The sequence below is a fragment of the Brienomyrus brachyistius genome, chromosome 14, assembly GCF_023856365.1.
Source record: "Brienomyrus brachyistius isolate T26 chromosome 14, BBRACH_0.4, whole genome shotgun sequence".
Taxonomy (NCBI): domain Eukaryota; kingdom Metazoa; phylum Chordata; class Actinopteri; order Osteoglossiformes; family Mormyridae; genus Brienomyrus; species Brienomyrus brachyistius.
The window spans coordinates 21,140,246-21,154,310 of NC_064546.1; the positions used below are offsets into that span (position 1 = coordinate 21,140,246).

The 14,065-nt window shown below is 40.1% G+C and overlaps 1 protein-coding gene across 2 annotated transcripts; it reads right to left on the bottom strand.

Moving 5' to 3' along the window:
• Nucleotides 1-2,430: 2,430 nt before the first annotated feature.
• Nucleotides 2,431-6,989, bottom strand: LOC125707735 (uncharacterized). 2 transcript variants are annotated; one of them, XM_048975032.1, is made up of 4 exons: nucleotides 6,667-6,989; nucleotides 5,352-5,399; nucleotides 4,634-4,743; nucleotides 2,431-4,186 (listed from the first exon to the last, which is right to left on the bottom strand). In XM_048975032.1, exons 1-4 carry the CDS (start codon nucleotides 6,751-6,753, stop codon nucleotides 3,814-3,816), a joined length of 618 nt encoding a protein of 205 aa, XP_048830989.1. In that variant the 5' UTR covers nucleotides 6,754-6,989; the 3' UTR covers nucleotides 2,431-3,813. The 2 variants fall into 2 exon arrangements, with proteins under 2 accessions (XP_048830989.1, XP_048830988.1); XM_048975031.1 differs by having other exon boundaries at nucleotides 4,634-4,746.
• Nucleotides 6,990-14,065: the final 7,076 nt, after the last annotated feature.

The following is a 14,065-nucleotide window of genomic DNA, read 5'->3' on the forward strand; positions in this document are numbered from 1 at the left end:
AGCAGGACAGTACTTTATAATTATTTCAGTACAAGGAAGACCGTTTAACTGTGGACACAAGGCGGACTGACATTACTGTCGGCGTACCCTTATTTGTATAATGCGATCTAGCATCAGAACCCCATCAACGACAGTAGGACTTTCTACACGGATTTTGGAGAAAGGTCCTGGATATCTGAGAAAACAGCTGGAACTGGAAGGGGATGTTAAAAGTCAACGAAGTGCAGTGGAAATGTTGGCAGAGAGTAAATCGAGATACGTGAAATGCCACCAGGTGATCAAGAGCGATCCAATAGATAACACCAACACATACACTGGGGGTACCGATAGATTATCCAATGGAATTCATAAACGCTGTATTAACTATGTTGCACGAGTTAATATGGAAAATCATTACATGCATGTGGAAAATGATGAATCATTTAGGCAAAAAGAAGGCATTGTGCGTCCTAGTAGCTCCAAAAGACAACGACCGGACTCGCTGCTAATTTACAGACAAAAAAGTGAACTCGTGAAAGGCCCAGCGAATGGAACCCCTACTGGCAGTTTGATCAAGAGGCTGTTTCTCAGCTCTAGCAAAGACAAGATGGGTGACCGACCTGAGACGCCAGTGAACTTACCCAATGAAGAAAAACGCACAAAATGCACAGAAACTACAATGCATCGCCAAAGGATCCTGGAGCATAAATCACCGTTCTTCATAAGCGAGGTCCGTAAAGCAGATGGAGAAACTGACATGCATCGGAAAGGCGTTTTTCGCTCGTATTCCGATATAAGTTCAAGATACTCCAAACATGTCTCCGACTTCGAGACCTTTTTCAGGTTTTGCGGACTCGACGCTGATGTTGTTGAATCACTTGGGATGGAGGACTTTTCTCCAAAATCGGATGGAATTTCAGCGAGAATCCGCAGTCTCAGCCAGTCAACTTTAAATGAGGAGTTTACTCAGGAGAGTTGCAAAAGTAACGGGCTTCTCCAGGAGGACCTCGATAAAAGTGTCCCTCAAGGGCTGTCGGTGGTGGAGCGCAATGCGAGAATCATAAAATGGTTATATAGTTGCAGTAATGCCAGGCAGTCGGGAAGGGTATTGCGTGACCTTGACTGAAACCTTTAACTTTTAATATATAACGGCCCAGTAGCGCACTATGAAAGTGAACTATGAACTCAATAACCCCATTAAGGTAAAAACTCACTGCGGTTCATTTAGGTGTGTTTATGTATTTTGTTATACTTCGACTGTTAACTTAGTTTTTACATTGACAACTTGAAGTTCACTGTCGTAACATATGCCAGTTCTAGCGCATCGCGGTCAATGTGTATTCGTCTGCATTGGCTCCTGTTTTAGACGACTCATAGTTGACATTTTATTATTACTTTGTCTTTTGAGAACAAGATTTGTCACGCAGTGTAAAATGTGCAATGTTAGTTTTATTTAGGTAATAAATAAATTAATTACAAGTATTGGGGTTAAACTTATGGTTAATGTTGCTTGAATGCACCTGGGGAAATGTATGGATTTTTCTTTCTAAATGAGTGGTTTGGTAGTTCATGCATCCATCCATTTTCCAAACCTACTTATCTTACTGGGTCGCGGGGGGTCCGGAGCCTATCCCGGAAGCAATGGGCACGAGGCAGGGAACAACCCAGGATAGGGGGCCAGCCCATCGCAGGGCACACTCACTCACCATTCACAAACACATGCACACCTACGGGCAATTTAGAAACTCCAATTAGCCTCAGCATGTTTTTGGACTGTGGGGGAAACCGGAGTACCCGGAGGAAACCCCACGACGACATGGGGAGAACATGCAAACTCCACACACATGTGACCCAGGCAGAGACTCGATCCCGGGTCCCAGAGGTGTGAGGCAACAGTGCTAACCACTGTTCGGTAGTTCACCTCAGGTTAAATACTTTTCTCTTTTCAGCACTGAAGGGAAGTTCATGAACAATGCTGATTTGATTTGTGCATGCAACCCACAATTTTTTCTCAACACCACACCACAGGATATGTGGGTATATTCAAATTAACCAAACAATCAATCAAGTTACTTTAGATGCCACCAGAATGTCAGTCTCCGTAGATTTATCAATAACACTGAGACTATATGGAAGACCTATGTATAATGTCCATTTATGAGTTATTGAATGAGAACAGCAAATCTATCCTAGTATATAACTCTCCCTGGGATGAAACCTGTAGATCCACATGAACCAACTATGTCTCCTTCATTAAAATAATTAATTTGTTGTGTAATATTCAAAGAGAAACTCTCAATGACCTTGATGCAAGTTAATTCCCACTGTTAAACTGCATCAAACAGCACCTTCACAAACGCCAAGTAATAAGGATAAGGAGCACAACAGTGCCAGTAAGAACTCAAAGCAAATATACATGTTCAGATAATGTTTTAATATGTGTGTGTGTGATACATTTTAGACTTATTTATTTATGAAATTACAGCAATATATTCTGATTGTAATGTAATCTGATTTTACAATATAAAAACACTTCTAAGGAAATGGCTGAAACAGGTTTTTTCAATTTTTGCTGTACATTTCAGTCATGACGGTTCAGCCTTACAGAACAATACTGACGTTTGCTGATACATGAACTTATTGGCCATTTAAAAATGAGTAGGTCAGCTAAACACAGAGTGGAATTTAGGTTACATAAATCTTCTTAACTTGACCAGTGTTATGATCTTACTCTGTAATACTGGGGATTACGGCTGAATAGAAGCCTAAGAAATATTTTAAGTATGCTGTAAAAGATTTCTTAAAGGGGTAATTAATCACTGTGGAATTCAAATATCCCAGAATGCTTTTCCTGCAGTTGGACAAAAAATATTTTAAATGAACAACACGGCATTGTATGGTTTAAAGTAGTAAATCTATGACTAGTAAATCCAATTAAAATGTTCTATTTTTCTACACATTACACTTTTTCCTAAAGGTTGTTTTGAAACACATGACTCTTCTCAATAAGGACTGAACAAACATTACAGAACCATAATGCAAATAAATAGTTGTCTGGTCATTCCTTTCTCTATTTAAATTTAGCTTGGAGTCACCAGGGAAGTTGTTCTTTATATATTAACCATTGTACTATTCTTAATCATTGTTAAACCGTTTTCACATGTTGTAAGAAAGAAAACAATTACATGGAGTAGTTTTTCAGGCTGCATAAAGGTTCCTGATCTGTGGATCGTAAGGCAGGAAAAACAAATGCTTCAAATCAGTTTCTGCGACCGACAAGCTGCAAGAATTATTACCTATTGAGCACTAGCTGGTGCAGCTTTGCCATCTAGGTTCTATATCACAGTACAGTACAATGCAGGATACAATAATCATTATTACTGTCCTGGAGTAAAAAATGACAAATAAGCAAAACCTCATCGTCAATACCAGTGTTCTAATTTCTTTCATTCTGATTCTTTAAATATGAAAGGTATAATGATTTTGGTTTTAGTATTCTCACAAAATGAATGTTTGAGGGCTGTAATAAGCTATCCATCCATCCATTTTCCAAACCACTTATCCTTCTAGGTAGCAGTCCAGAGCCTAACCCGGAAGCAATGGGCACGAGGCAGGGAACAACCCAGGATGGGGGGCCAGCCCATCGCAGGGCACACTCACACACCATTCACTCACACATGCACTCCTACGGGCAATTTTGTAACTCCAATTAGCTTCAGCATGTTAAACTATTTCAACATTTTAAAGTCCAAAGACATCTAGGACTGTTACGAAATTTAAAATAAATATGTACAAATTTTAAAAACCAATAGCAGCACCTATCCAGGTATAATTCTATTTTAGCCCCTCCCACCTTTCAGAAACACCCTCTCGGCTCCGCCTCCTAATTTCAGCCAGCCTTCCCTTGGCCCTGGCCGTCCACTGGATGCTGGGGATTTTGGATTCTATCAGGTTGGTGTACCTTGATGAGTCCTCCTCTGCACCAGTCCAGGAGGAACACCTGTCCGGCTGTAGCATGGCATCAACACTGGCATCGCCCACCACGCTGGTCCCCTCGCTGAGATGTGCTGCTTCCCCGCTTTCCGTCTTGCCCACCCTCTTGGCGGGTGTGATCTGCCTCATCGACATGGTAATACTGTCCCAGAGGCAGTGACCCCTTTCAATATAGCTTTTCTTTCTTTCCCTATCTTTCTGCTTTTTGCTGGACCTTTTGAAAGACAAAGGCCATAATAATTACCACTTCAGCATATCCAGCAGTAGTTCATTCATTGAACTTTCCTTCTAATCGCCTTCCACGTATTCGCAGGAAGGAACATAGACCAATAACTTTTTAACATTAATGACACTGTACTTGAGAATTACAGATACGAGAGGTTGCAGATTTGGGCAAATTAAGCACATAACCTAACATCTAGTTGCCTATTTTTATGCTTTTATTTAAAAGTATGGCTCCCGTTCTAAGCATTTTTTTCATCTTCTCAAGAATTAACTTTGAATTTAAACATTTTCATGTGTATATCAAAACTAATGCCTAAACTACACTATTTTCTATCAAAGTAAAATATTAAACTATTAAACCATTAATTAATTAGGATGCGTCTTTCCCAAATGCAGGTTTAGTGGTAACAGGGTAGCGTTAGTAGTTAGGATTTACCCCTTTCCGTTTTCTGAAGCGGCACCTGTCAGGAGTGTATGCTCATCTTCATCTTTAAACAGAGATTTCTTGTTTTTCTCTCTCTTGGACTTAGATTTTTTGCTTTTGATCTGCTGTTATAAAAGGAACAATAACCGAGGTAAGGACAACATATTTTGGTAAGTCTATAATCCACCGTTTAATGTAACAAAATTCTAAGGCACCATTTGGCAGTACTCCTGTATTTCTGTAATACAAACATTACTCCAATGGCTGCCTATCAGATTTCCTGTTTTCATGTTTCCCAGCTCAATCTGTATATATATTTCATTTTCTACCTGTGTGTTTCTGTGGCATTTCCAGTTACCGTTGCCATTCGTAATAATCCTCTTAATGTGAACCTCTCCTTTGGGATTAAACATCAACTGCATCGATGGCTATGCACGTGTGATATTGTTTCATGGTAGCATGCTGACCAGGGTGTACCCTACTCTTTTTTTTTAGTTGTTTGTTTTGTTTTGTTGCATCTAATTTCTTACAAAGGTCTAAAAAGAAGAGGAAACAATCCCGCAGCAGCAACAAACATCGCAAAAATTTGGAGAGAAGCCATGTGGGAAGTGACAACTTTTAACAAAATGTTTATAGGGAAAAGTCAACAGACATTTTGTTAAAAAATATTTTTAGAAAATGCTTGTATGTCAACAAGCTGGGAACATCACGAAAGTGCAGGCTTGTTTACCTTTGACCCGGAACTTGCGATTTCCTCCTTACCATCTGGATCTTTATACTAGAAACAAAGGCCATTGAATAACTGGTAAGGAACAGCAGCGTATATACAAATACCGCAACGCAGACATCTTCCTGTAGACCAAGAAAACTATTTCTGGAACTGACAAATGACTAAACTTTGAATATCTACTGGAAGAAAGGGAATTTCATATTGTTGAGGTCATGTTTTTTACAAGTCAAACACCATCTGCATATATATGTGCCATTAACAAATTTAAAACATACATTTTCTTTATAAATATATACACCTAAAGTCTAAATTGTAATTAAAACAAACGTTCCAGAAGTACTTACTATAGTCACTTATTAGAATTCTAAAACTTTTTAGTTTTAAAACAATGTTGTTATATTTACATGAACCTATATTTAGATAACAACATTTTTTGCAAAAGTTTATCTATTTGTAGTTTAAGTTGGAGGAGATTTCGCTGGATCTGAAGACTGGGTGAGGTCTATTCTGTCTCTCAGTGAATCGGGGTTTTTCCATAGCTTGTTGTTGTGTTATCCTGGATCATTTCGACATGATCAAACACACAGCGTGGCCATCAGCACTTCATCAGACCACTTAAATGTCCGCAAAACACTTCTCTCATGCCGTCTATGTGCCTGACTGTTAGGACCAGGAAACAAGCGGCTTGAGAACAACTTGGCTGGGTTTTATTTCACCCACACATCTAAATTCTCCCGTAAAATGGATATTATTGTTGCCTGATACCGTCAATTGCAATATTGTGTTCTAATAGTTTTATTAATAAAACAACTTTATTTGCATCTACTCTGATCACACCTCCGGAGCATTCGTTTGTAAAATATTTGGACTCTAGCCAGTCAGTGTCTGGCCAGGGCTGAAAAGTATCTAATTTGATTATTAGTAAATATTTTCTCTTTCGTGGTTTTGCTTTCTGGTTAAATATTCCAAGTTAAAAAGAAATCATTTGACTTTAAAGTCAATGTTTGATTTCGGTTCCACTGAATACATTCTATTGTAGTCTAAATCAAAAAAACTAATTGTAAAACAATTAAGTTAAGACTAAGTTAAGTACTCTTTTAGCTATTGTAAATTGACGGAAATAAAAAGGATTTCTGAATTTCGAGAAAAAAAAAAAAAAAACCTACATAGCCAACGTTCAGCCATCACATTTTCACTGATCACGGCAGTAGGTTTAGTATTGGTATACGCAAGTGAAAATGCAGTTATGTCAACTTTTACTTACTCCTCAAATGGCAGCATTCAGAAAACGTGTCTATGCCACTGACTTTCTTACCTTGAAAGTGCGCCGGTGACTGCACGACATGTCGTCTTCTTCCGATGCATAGTCTATCAACACTTTGCTTTTATGCTTCTTGAACATATTTCTTGTACCACTTTTTATATAAGTATTTCAAGTAAAACGCTGGTGTACTACGGTCGCGAAACTGAATTCAGGCTCATAAAGGTTTGCAGCATTGAGATGGCAAGTGTCTCTGCTGCCCGAACAATAAAAATTTCGCCCCTGCGAGATTACATAGAGCTTGGAAACTTTCGGGAAAAAAGACCTTTTAAATCTTTCTTCTCACATGATCAGGGGGCGGTGATACTTGCGTTGAACTCGGCTAATACTGAAAACGATGAGTTGTCCGACTTTTTTTTTTTTTTTAACCTGGAGATACAAGATACCTGTGACCTTTATATACTTGTCAAAACTCAGTCACCCAAGTCTTCGATCGGCAGGACAGTTAAGGGGATTCCGCTATCTTTCCCATGACAGACTTGAGAAGTTGAAAAAGGTGTGCATGAAATACTGATAATTAATTAAATCACTCTAGTGGATTTGACCTGTTTTAAACTTTTACAGTGTACTGTATGAAATGTTTAGTTTTTACGTAAATTTTGACATTTGTCAACGCAAATGTAATAGTTTATTTTTTAAATAAAAAAAATATATATTTATAGATATTTTTTTGTCCAGCAAATTTGATGCTCATTATTCGATGATATTTCCCCCACAACAAAGAAAAGAGCCGTCTTTACGCTTTTATTTTTAGCAGCATTTTGTGCCACTTGTTCGACGACATCATTTCTTATATGAGGCACTGTCTGAAACCAGCATCAGAGTGTCTACAAACCTCTCGGTGATCATACATGCATCTAATCTTAGTCTGCTTCATGTCATTGTGTAGTACATCCGTTTTTATTTATCTCTCTGGATCATTTAAGTGAAAATTCAGCCATTACCTGCTTATTTTAAAGTGTACGGTTGAGATTTGGTCAATTAACTGTGTGTCTTCACTTTTAAGGAGCCACCCTTTTAAGGTCATTTCATCTCCCATTTGAAGGACTCCATACATATGTATATTTTTCTGAATTTGGGAAATCTAGGTTTTAACTCTGAAATAGGTGTTTTGAAGTGATATCACAGGTAAATTGGGCATTGGATTTTTTATTTTTTTTATTTTGTGACCATATTTTTGTTAGAGATTTTTTACCAAAGAACAAAGTGGGAGAGAACAGAACACATTCCACCCCCAGCTGCAGATCATGGAGCCAGCTCTGAATCGTAGAACCAGACGAGTTGTTAATCCGGGCCGCAGAGAGTTCCAGCAGAAGCAAATCAAGAAAGGTGGACTTCCAGACAGAGGGAATGGCACGATCAGGAGACTTCCAATGAGAGGATAATAACAACTTGGCCGCTAAGGAGGCAGACAGCAGAAGCCTCTGCTGGAAGCGAGAGAGAGAGAGAAGAGAAGTCCAGGAGAAGAAGGACCACGGGAGACAGGGTGATAGGAGAGGAAAGAACTGAAGAGAGAGATCTGGCCACGTAATCCCAAAGAGCAGCCACTGGAGGACAGTCCCAGAACATATGGAGAAAGGTACCAGGGACCTGGAGGGGACAAAGATGACACAAGGGGTCAGGCTCTAAGCCCATGAGATGGCGTTTCCTGGGAGTGGGGTATAATCTGTGAACAAACTTAAATTGTGTTTGCTGGTGATTGGGATTTTTAGAACAGTTTTTAATATTATGAAAAATAATGCTCCAAGATAAGACAGGGTGGGAGAGAGCTCCCCCTGCCAGACAGAAATTATGGGGAGAGGTTTATGAGAGTTTTATTTGCAGAGGCGGGAATATAGACTGGACACGGGCTTAGAAACAGGAGAAAAGGACAGAGCAAATCTGCACAGCGGGTGAAGTGGAAGAGGTGAGGAGAAGGAGATATTACAGGCCCTAAGCATGGACCTCAGCTGGAGGTAGAAAAGATATGAAGAAGAGGGAAGATTAATTGTGACCTTAAGAGACTGGAACGATTTGAGACCCGAGCTATCAAGATACCTGACTGAGACCACAGTGAGGAAGAGATGGGGCAGCCTCCAATGTTCAGGACAGGATTGTGGAGCAACGGAACACTGGGGTGCCATTTTGGGAAGGGGCCCAACAGTTTCTCAACCCTTCTCCATGTGCGAAGGGCCTGACAGATAATCGGACCGACGGAGGCAGAGATGGATTTGAATTTAACAGGGAGGAAGGGAAGCGAGGCTAGACGATGGGGGAGAACATATTCTGCTTCGATAGAAAGCCAGGCAGGGGGGTGCTGGGGAGGACTGATCCAGCTCCAAACCGGCCTTAGAGTAAAAGCAAGGTGGTAAAGTACAAAGTCTGGGAGATTAGGGTAGAGTCACGGATTAGGGTAGAGTGTCTGACGGAGGGTCTCTTGCCACCCCAAAGAAAAGCAGAAATAGCAGACTTGACAGAGGCCTAATACTTTCTTCTCCGGACTGGAAAGAGCTGGACGAGGTCTGCGCTGATTAGCAGCATCAGGAGGAATGAAAGGACGAGCACCGAGTTCATTTGGAATTGCGAACGGGTAAGTGGCAAGGGGACTGACTAAAGGGCAAATAGGTGGATGGCACACGCGGACGAGCAGAGCTAGTCAGCCATTAGCGACAAGCGTCACGTGACCTCTCGGCATTGGATTTCATTGTATGTGTGTGTTTCTTTTTTTTTTTTTAATCAGATAAACAGCCCCAATAATCATAATGACAGATGGTAAAACATTATCATGTCTTTAACATTATATTACATTAACTTTTTTTGTGAACTGTCAATAACATTGGGCTATATGCAAAGTTACAGTCTAACAAAAAGGTTTATGGGGAGGAATTTGGAACGCGCTCCTAAAAACTGAAGAATGAAATTCATTGGAAAAAAAACACCTTTTGTGAAAAGTCATAAAATTTTGGCATCGGGAACATTGAGAATTCTTGAGTTCCTCTTTTTATCTCTTATTGACTCAATTGATTGTTCCTCTTAAATAGATTGTTTTACTTTGCTCTGCTGGCATTTTTTTTAAAAAGAACAAATAAGCAAGACCTCCATGCCTGCTTCTCTATCAGACGCTTTAGCTGATCTTCTTTTTATGAGAGTCTAGCTGCTCCAAGCATGCTGATTCACTGCCATCCCTTCCCAGGACCAACCTTGCTCATGAACCTCCTGACAAATGAGCAAATACTGCATCACCTAAGTAGTGTTAACGCGGTGAGGCTTATCTGCGAGCGGGAAGCGTGATTCGCCGGAGTCCTGCTTTTGATTTTTTCCCGTTCCTGGTGTCTAATTCTACTTTGTGATTACGTGTCATTTTAATTCATGGGAGAGAACACAGTTTGACCTGTGATTGAATAATACAACTGAGTTTGCTGTTTAAAATAATACTAATTCTCCCTGCTGCCTTTTTTTCCAGTGGACACCCCGAATGAAGGACATAGTAGGGGTATGGATACCCTGGCTGATTTAGGGGGATTTTGTCAGGGGGCCCAGAAATTCTAGCTACACCCTGGCCCAGATATATACACCCTATGGTGACATAACATTCACTCAAGGGCATAGGTCTGGGTGTGGACAGTATTGTGGGGATACCCTGCTCTGTTTTTATAAAGGCAGGACATTTGGGGCTGATTGGATCCCTACCAATGTTGAAACCAAACCTACGCCTATCTAAAAAATATATATCTGGTAAGGAATGGAGCAAAAGTGTATTCTGAACTCTGGTTTTGCCAAAATACAAGTGTGATCATTTCTTTTGGAGCAATGATAGTAAAGTGGGGACTAGCACACAGCTATACACAGCCGATCACTCCCAGGTCATCCTCTCCGTGTTTCAAATGCTACTGCAGGCTGCAGTATTTCTGAAGCTGCAAAGAGAGATTTACTGCCAGTGCTCCATGTCTCCGCAGCTTGATTTGGAAAACCTGGAGCAATCCTCTAGAGCGCTTGATGTTCTCATCTGAAATTCGGATAAAATCAGTTGCTTCCATTTTTTGAAATGCTAAAACTTTTAGATGTTTAATGCATTACACATTTACTTCATGATCAGACTGGTTATTAGAACATATAGTATTTATGGTAGTTCCAGCGTTGGGATTTGGTAGTTCATCTTATTAAATACATGTCCTACATTATGTACTGAGTTGTGTTGCTTTAACTGGGTTCTGACATTTTAATATCATTAAATGTTTTTATTTGTTGTCATTAAAGAATCCCAATCATCAATTAGATATATAAATAGACCAAAATGTAATGACCAGGCAATAATTCACAGCCAAGTCATATATTTACAGCAGTATTGTGTTTTTCGACTATCATCTTCATAATCTATTCAGTAACAACCTTTACTGATTTAAAATGTTGTAGTAGACTATGTATGAATGTGTATAAACATTTTTAATTTTGAATGTTCTTGGCTCTTAGTTTAGGTCAGTTAAAATTAAATGATTTGATACACCATGGTTTGTTACTTATTATAAGGGTTAGTGATGAAGAACATTTAATAGTTTAGTTTTTTTATGAGTAAATGACAGCTAGTCCTAAAAAGAAAAAATACCCTGGATTGTTTTGTAACACTTTTTTTGAACACTATTTGTGCTAAAGATTTGACAAAATGGTCTAATATTTGAGTATAGTCCCACAGTTGACAGTTTTCTTGATAATATTTGAAAATGCAAATAATATCAAATGTATTTTTAAGCAGTACATCAATGTTCAGCTGCTGTCCCTTCTAAATAATACTTATGGAATACTCTAGAAATCCCAGCCACTTAATGTGCCGAGTCTCCACCTTCTTGTTTATAAAGCATTCACACATCAGCTTATCCTCATGACTCTCCCCATTCCTCTGATCTTCGGAACTGTGGTTCTCTCATGCTCTGTAACTCTTACTTTGTTCCCTAGGTGACAGAGCCTCTTAAGAGGTTTTTAACGGCGTCTAAGAGTCTGGTTTTCTTCTATAGAAAATCTATTCAGGCCTACACCTACTAGTTGGACAGTCTGGAAAGGTTATCCACGCTCTCTAATACCTCTGCTCCAGCCAGATGCTTCAATGGCTGAGATTCTTATGCACACTGTCTTCTCCCCCAGCCAATTGTTGACTGCTTATTTCTCCGTCAGCCAATTACTGAGCACTTCTCTCTCCTCCAGCCAATTACTGACCACTTCTCTCTCCTCCAGCTAATTGCTGACCACTTCTTTTTCCCATAGCCAATCGTTGACTAGCAGGATGTGTGCAAACACTTTTAGCCTAATTTTTGGGTTGCTTAAGTCCCACATGTAAATTGTACTAAAAACACTTGCATGAATGCGCATACTATAAATTCCATCAGAATAACTTTCCCCATACCTGATCATACTTGGATTGTACAGGGTAATGTATGACTGTGCCAGTGGGCAGAAGGTTGCTGTTTGAAATACCATTACTGGAAGAACAATTTCACCGTTGGGCTGTTGACCAAGGCAGGGCAGTCATGCAAGGCAGGGGAGGCAGGGAAGGCAATAGGATGACACATCCTACTGGGTTGCGGGGGGTCCGGAGCTTATCCTGGAAGCAATGGGCACAAGGCAGGGAACAACCCAGGATGGGGGGCCAGCCCATCGCAGGGCACACTCACACACCAATCACTCTCACATGCACACCTACAGGCAATTTAGCAACTCTTACTAGCCTCAGCATGTTTTTGGATTTTGGGGGGAATCTGGAGTACCCGGAGGAAACCGCACGACGACATGGGGAGAACATGCAAACTCCACACACATGTGACCCAGGCGGAGATTCGAACCCGGGTCCCAGAGGTGTGAGGCAACAGTGCTAACCACTGCACCACCATGCCGCCCCCTGGCTGGATTATATGAAGTAAAAGTTTCTCTAGGCATTTCATTATTAGGGATGCGAGTGCTATCGGCCGGTAACGATTTAGCTCAGAGGGATGAGGTTTCTTAGGTATTGGGACAATGGTGGATGTTTTCCAAATTGTAGGAATAGTCACCAGTCTGAGTCCCAGAAGATGGAATGGAGGATGGGAGCTAGTTCTGTGGCGCATTACTTTAGCTGGTATATCGTCAGGCCTGGCGGCCTTGCCAGCTTTGCATCTGCTCGACTGCTGCCTCATGTCCTCTACAGTAAAGGGAGGATGTGTAGGATCATCAGAGGGAAGGGCATCGAGCAGCTCCTCACAGACAGCAGAGTAGTCCTGGTTGTCGAACCGTGTATAGAAGGAGTTTAAGGAATCGACAAAGGTGGTAAGATCAGTGCCCATGGGATGAAGGTCATGGCAGGGTATTTGACCAGTGAGTAACCAAAAGGCCTGTTTGTTGTTCATTGTACTGAACTCCTGCTCCAGTCTATCCTTATATTTGAGTTTGGCATTGATTATCTCATTCTTTAGGAATCCTGAAATACAGTATATAGTATATGGATATGGGTTTGTGGTCTGAAAAGCCAATACTGGTATGTCTTAAACATAAATGAATTGTCACCAAACACATAATTACACATAATGACATTCAACTCAATGGATTTGCAAGTGTTGTGCGCCATGTTTTTTTTCCCCCTGAAACTGCTACATCGACATATCTGTCATATTGATTAGTGGAGCTGATCATGTGACATGAGAACTTCCTAGAGGTCCTTGTGAGCTACAAATACTGTAACTTACAAAGGATTTTGCGTGTTACTTGGAATAACTTAATGCACCATATTACAGTAAATGTTCATCACAGCCATACATTAATGAAACATTTTCAAAGAAAAACATAATAATTTTTAATGTATTTTTATCAGTGTAATAATATTCATGGCCAGTAATTTTGTGCTATTATTTGTTTTAAATCAGTAAATACACATTTATTTTTAAATACTGTCATGTATGTGTATATTTAGTCCGACTCCAGAATATTCTTTTCTTGATGTCACCAAATGACTTCTTGCACACAGTGAGATTCTGAAATTTGTAGCCTGTCGTGTTGACATCCACTGAACCCATCAGCATATTCACAGAGGGAATTAAGGGGTGATGCATGTTTTCTGGTTCATGTGGCACAGTTGGGGTCTTCAGGTTGGAGGTCAGGTCATGTCTCCCTCTGTTATTTGCAACTGGAATATGGATCGTAGTCGTTTGACTCGCTTCTACCTTTGAGTCTTTTGAGGTACAGCACAAGAATGCAGCTGGATATAAATCTTTCAAATGTTTTGGCAAAGGGGATAAGCCTCATCATATTTTGCACTGACGTTTAAAGGAATCAGTTGCAAATACTAACATACCAGAGACAGAATAGATGCTGAGACTGAAAATCATGTGAATTGATTACAGGATTCAGTAGAATTAGAATCATGGTTGGACATTAACTGGCATATCTTTCAATA

Bases quoted from the DNA above. Each gene is read 5' to 3' on its own strand.
- LOC125707735 (XM_048975031.1), bottom strand. From the start codon at position 6,753: ATGTTCAAGAAGCATAAAAGCAAAGTGTTGATAGACTATGCATCGGAA. The intron at 4,747-5,351 runs GTAAACAAGCCT...CTTTTATAACAG, and splicing joins TCGCAAGTTCCGGGTCAAAG to CAGATCAAAAGCAAAAAATC. The intron at 4,187-4,633 runs GTAAATCCTAAC...GTCTTTCAAAAG, and splicing joins GCTTCAGAAAACGGAAAGGG to GTCCAGCAAAAAGCAGAAAG.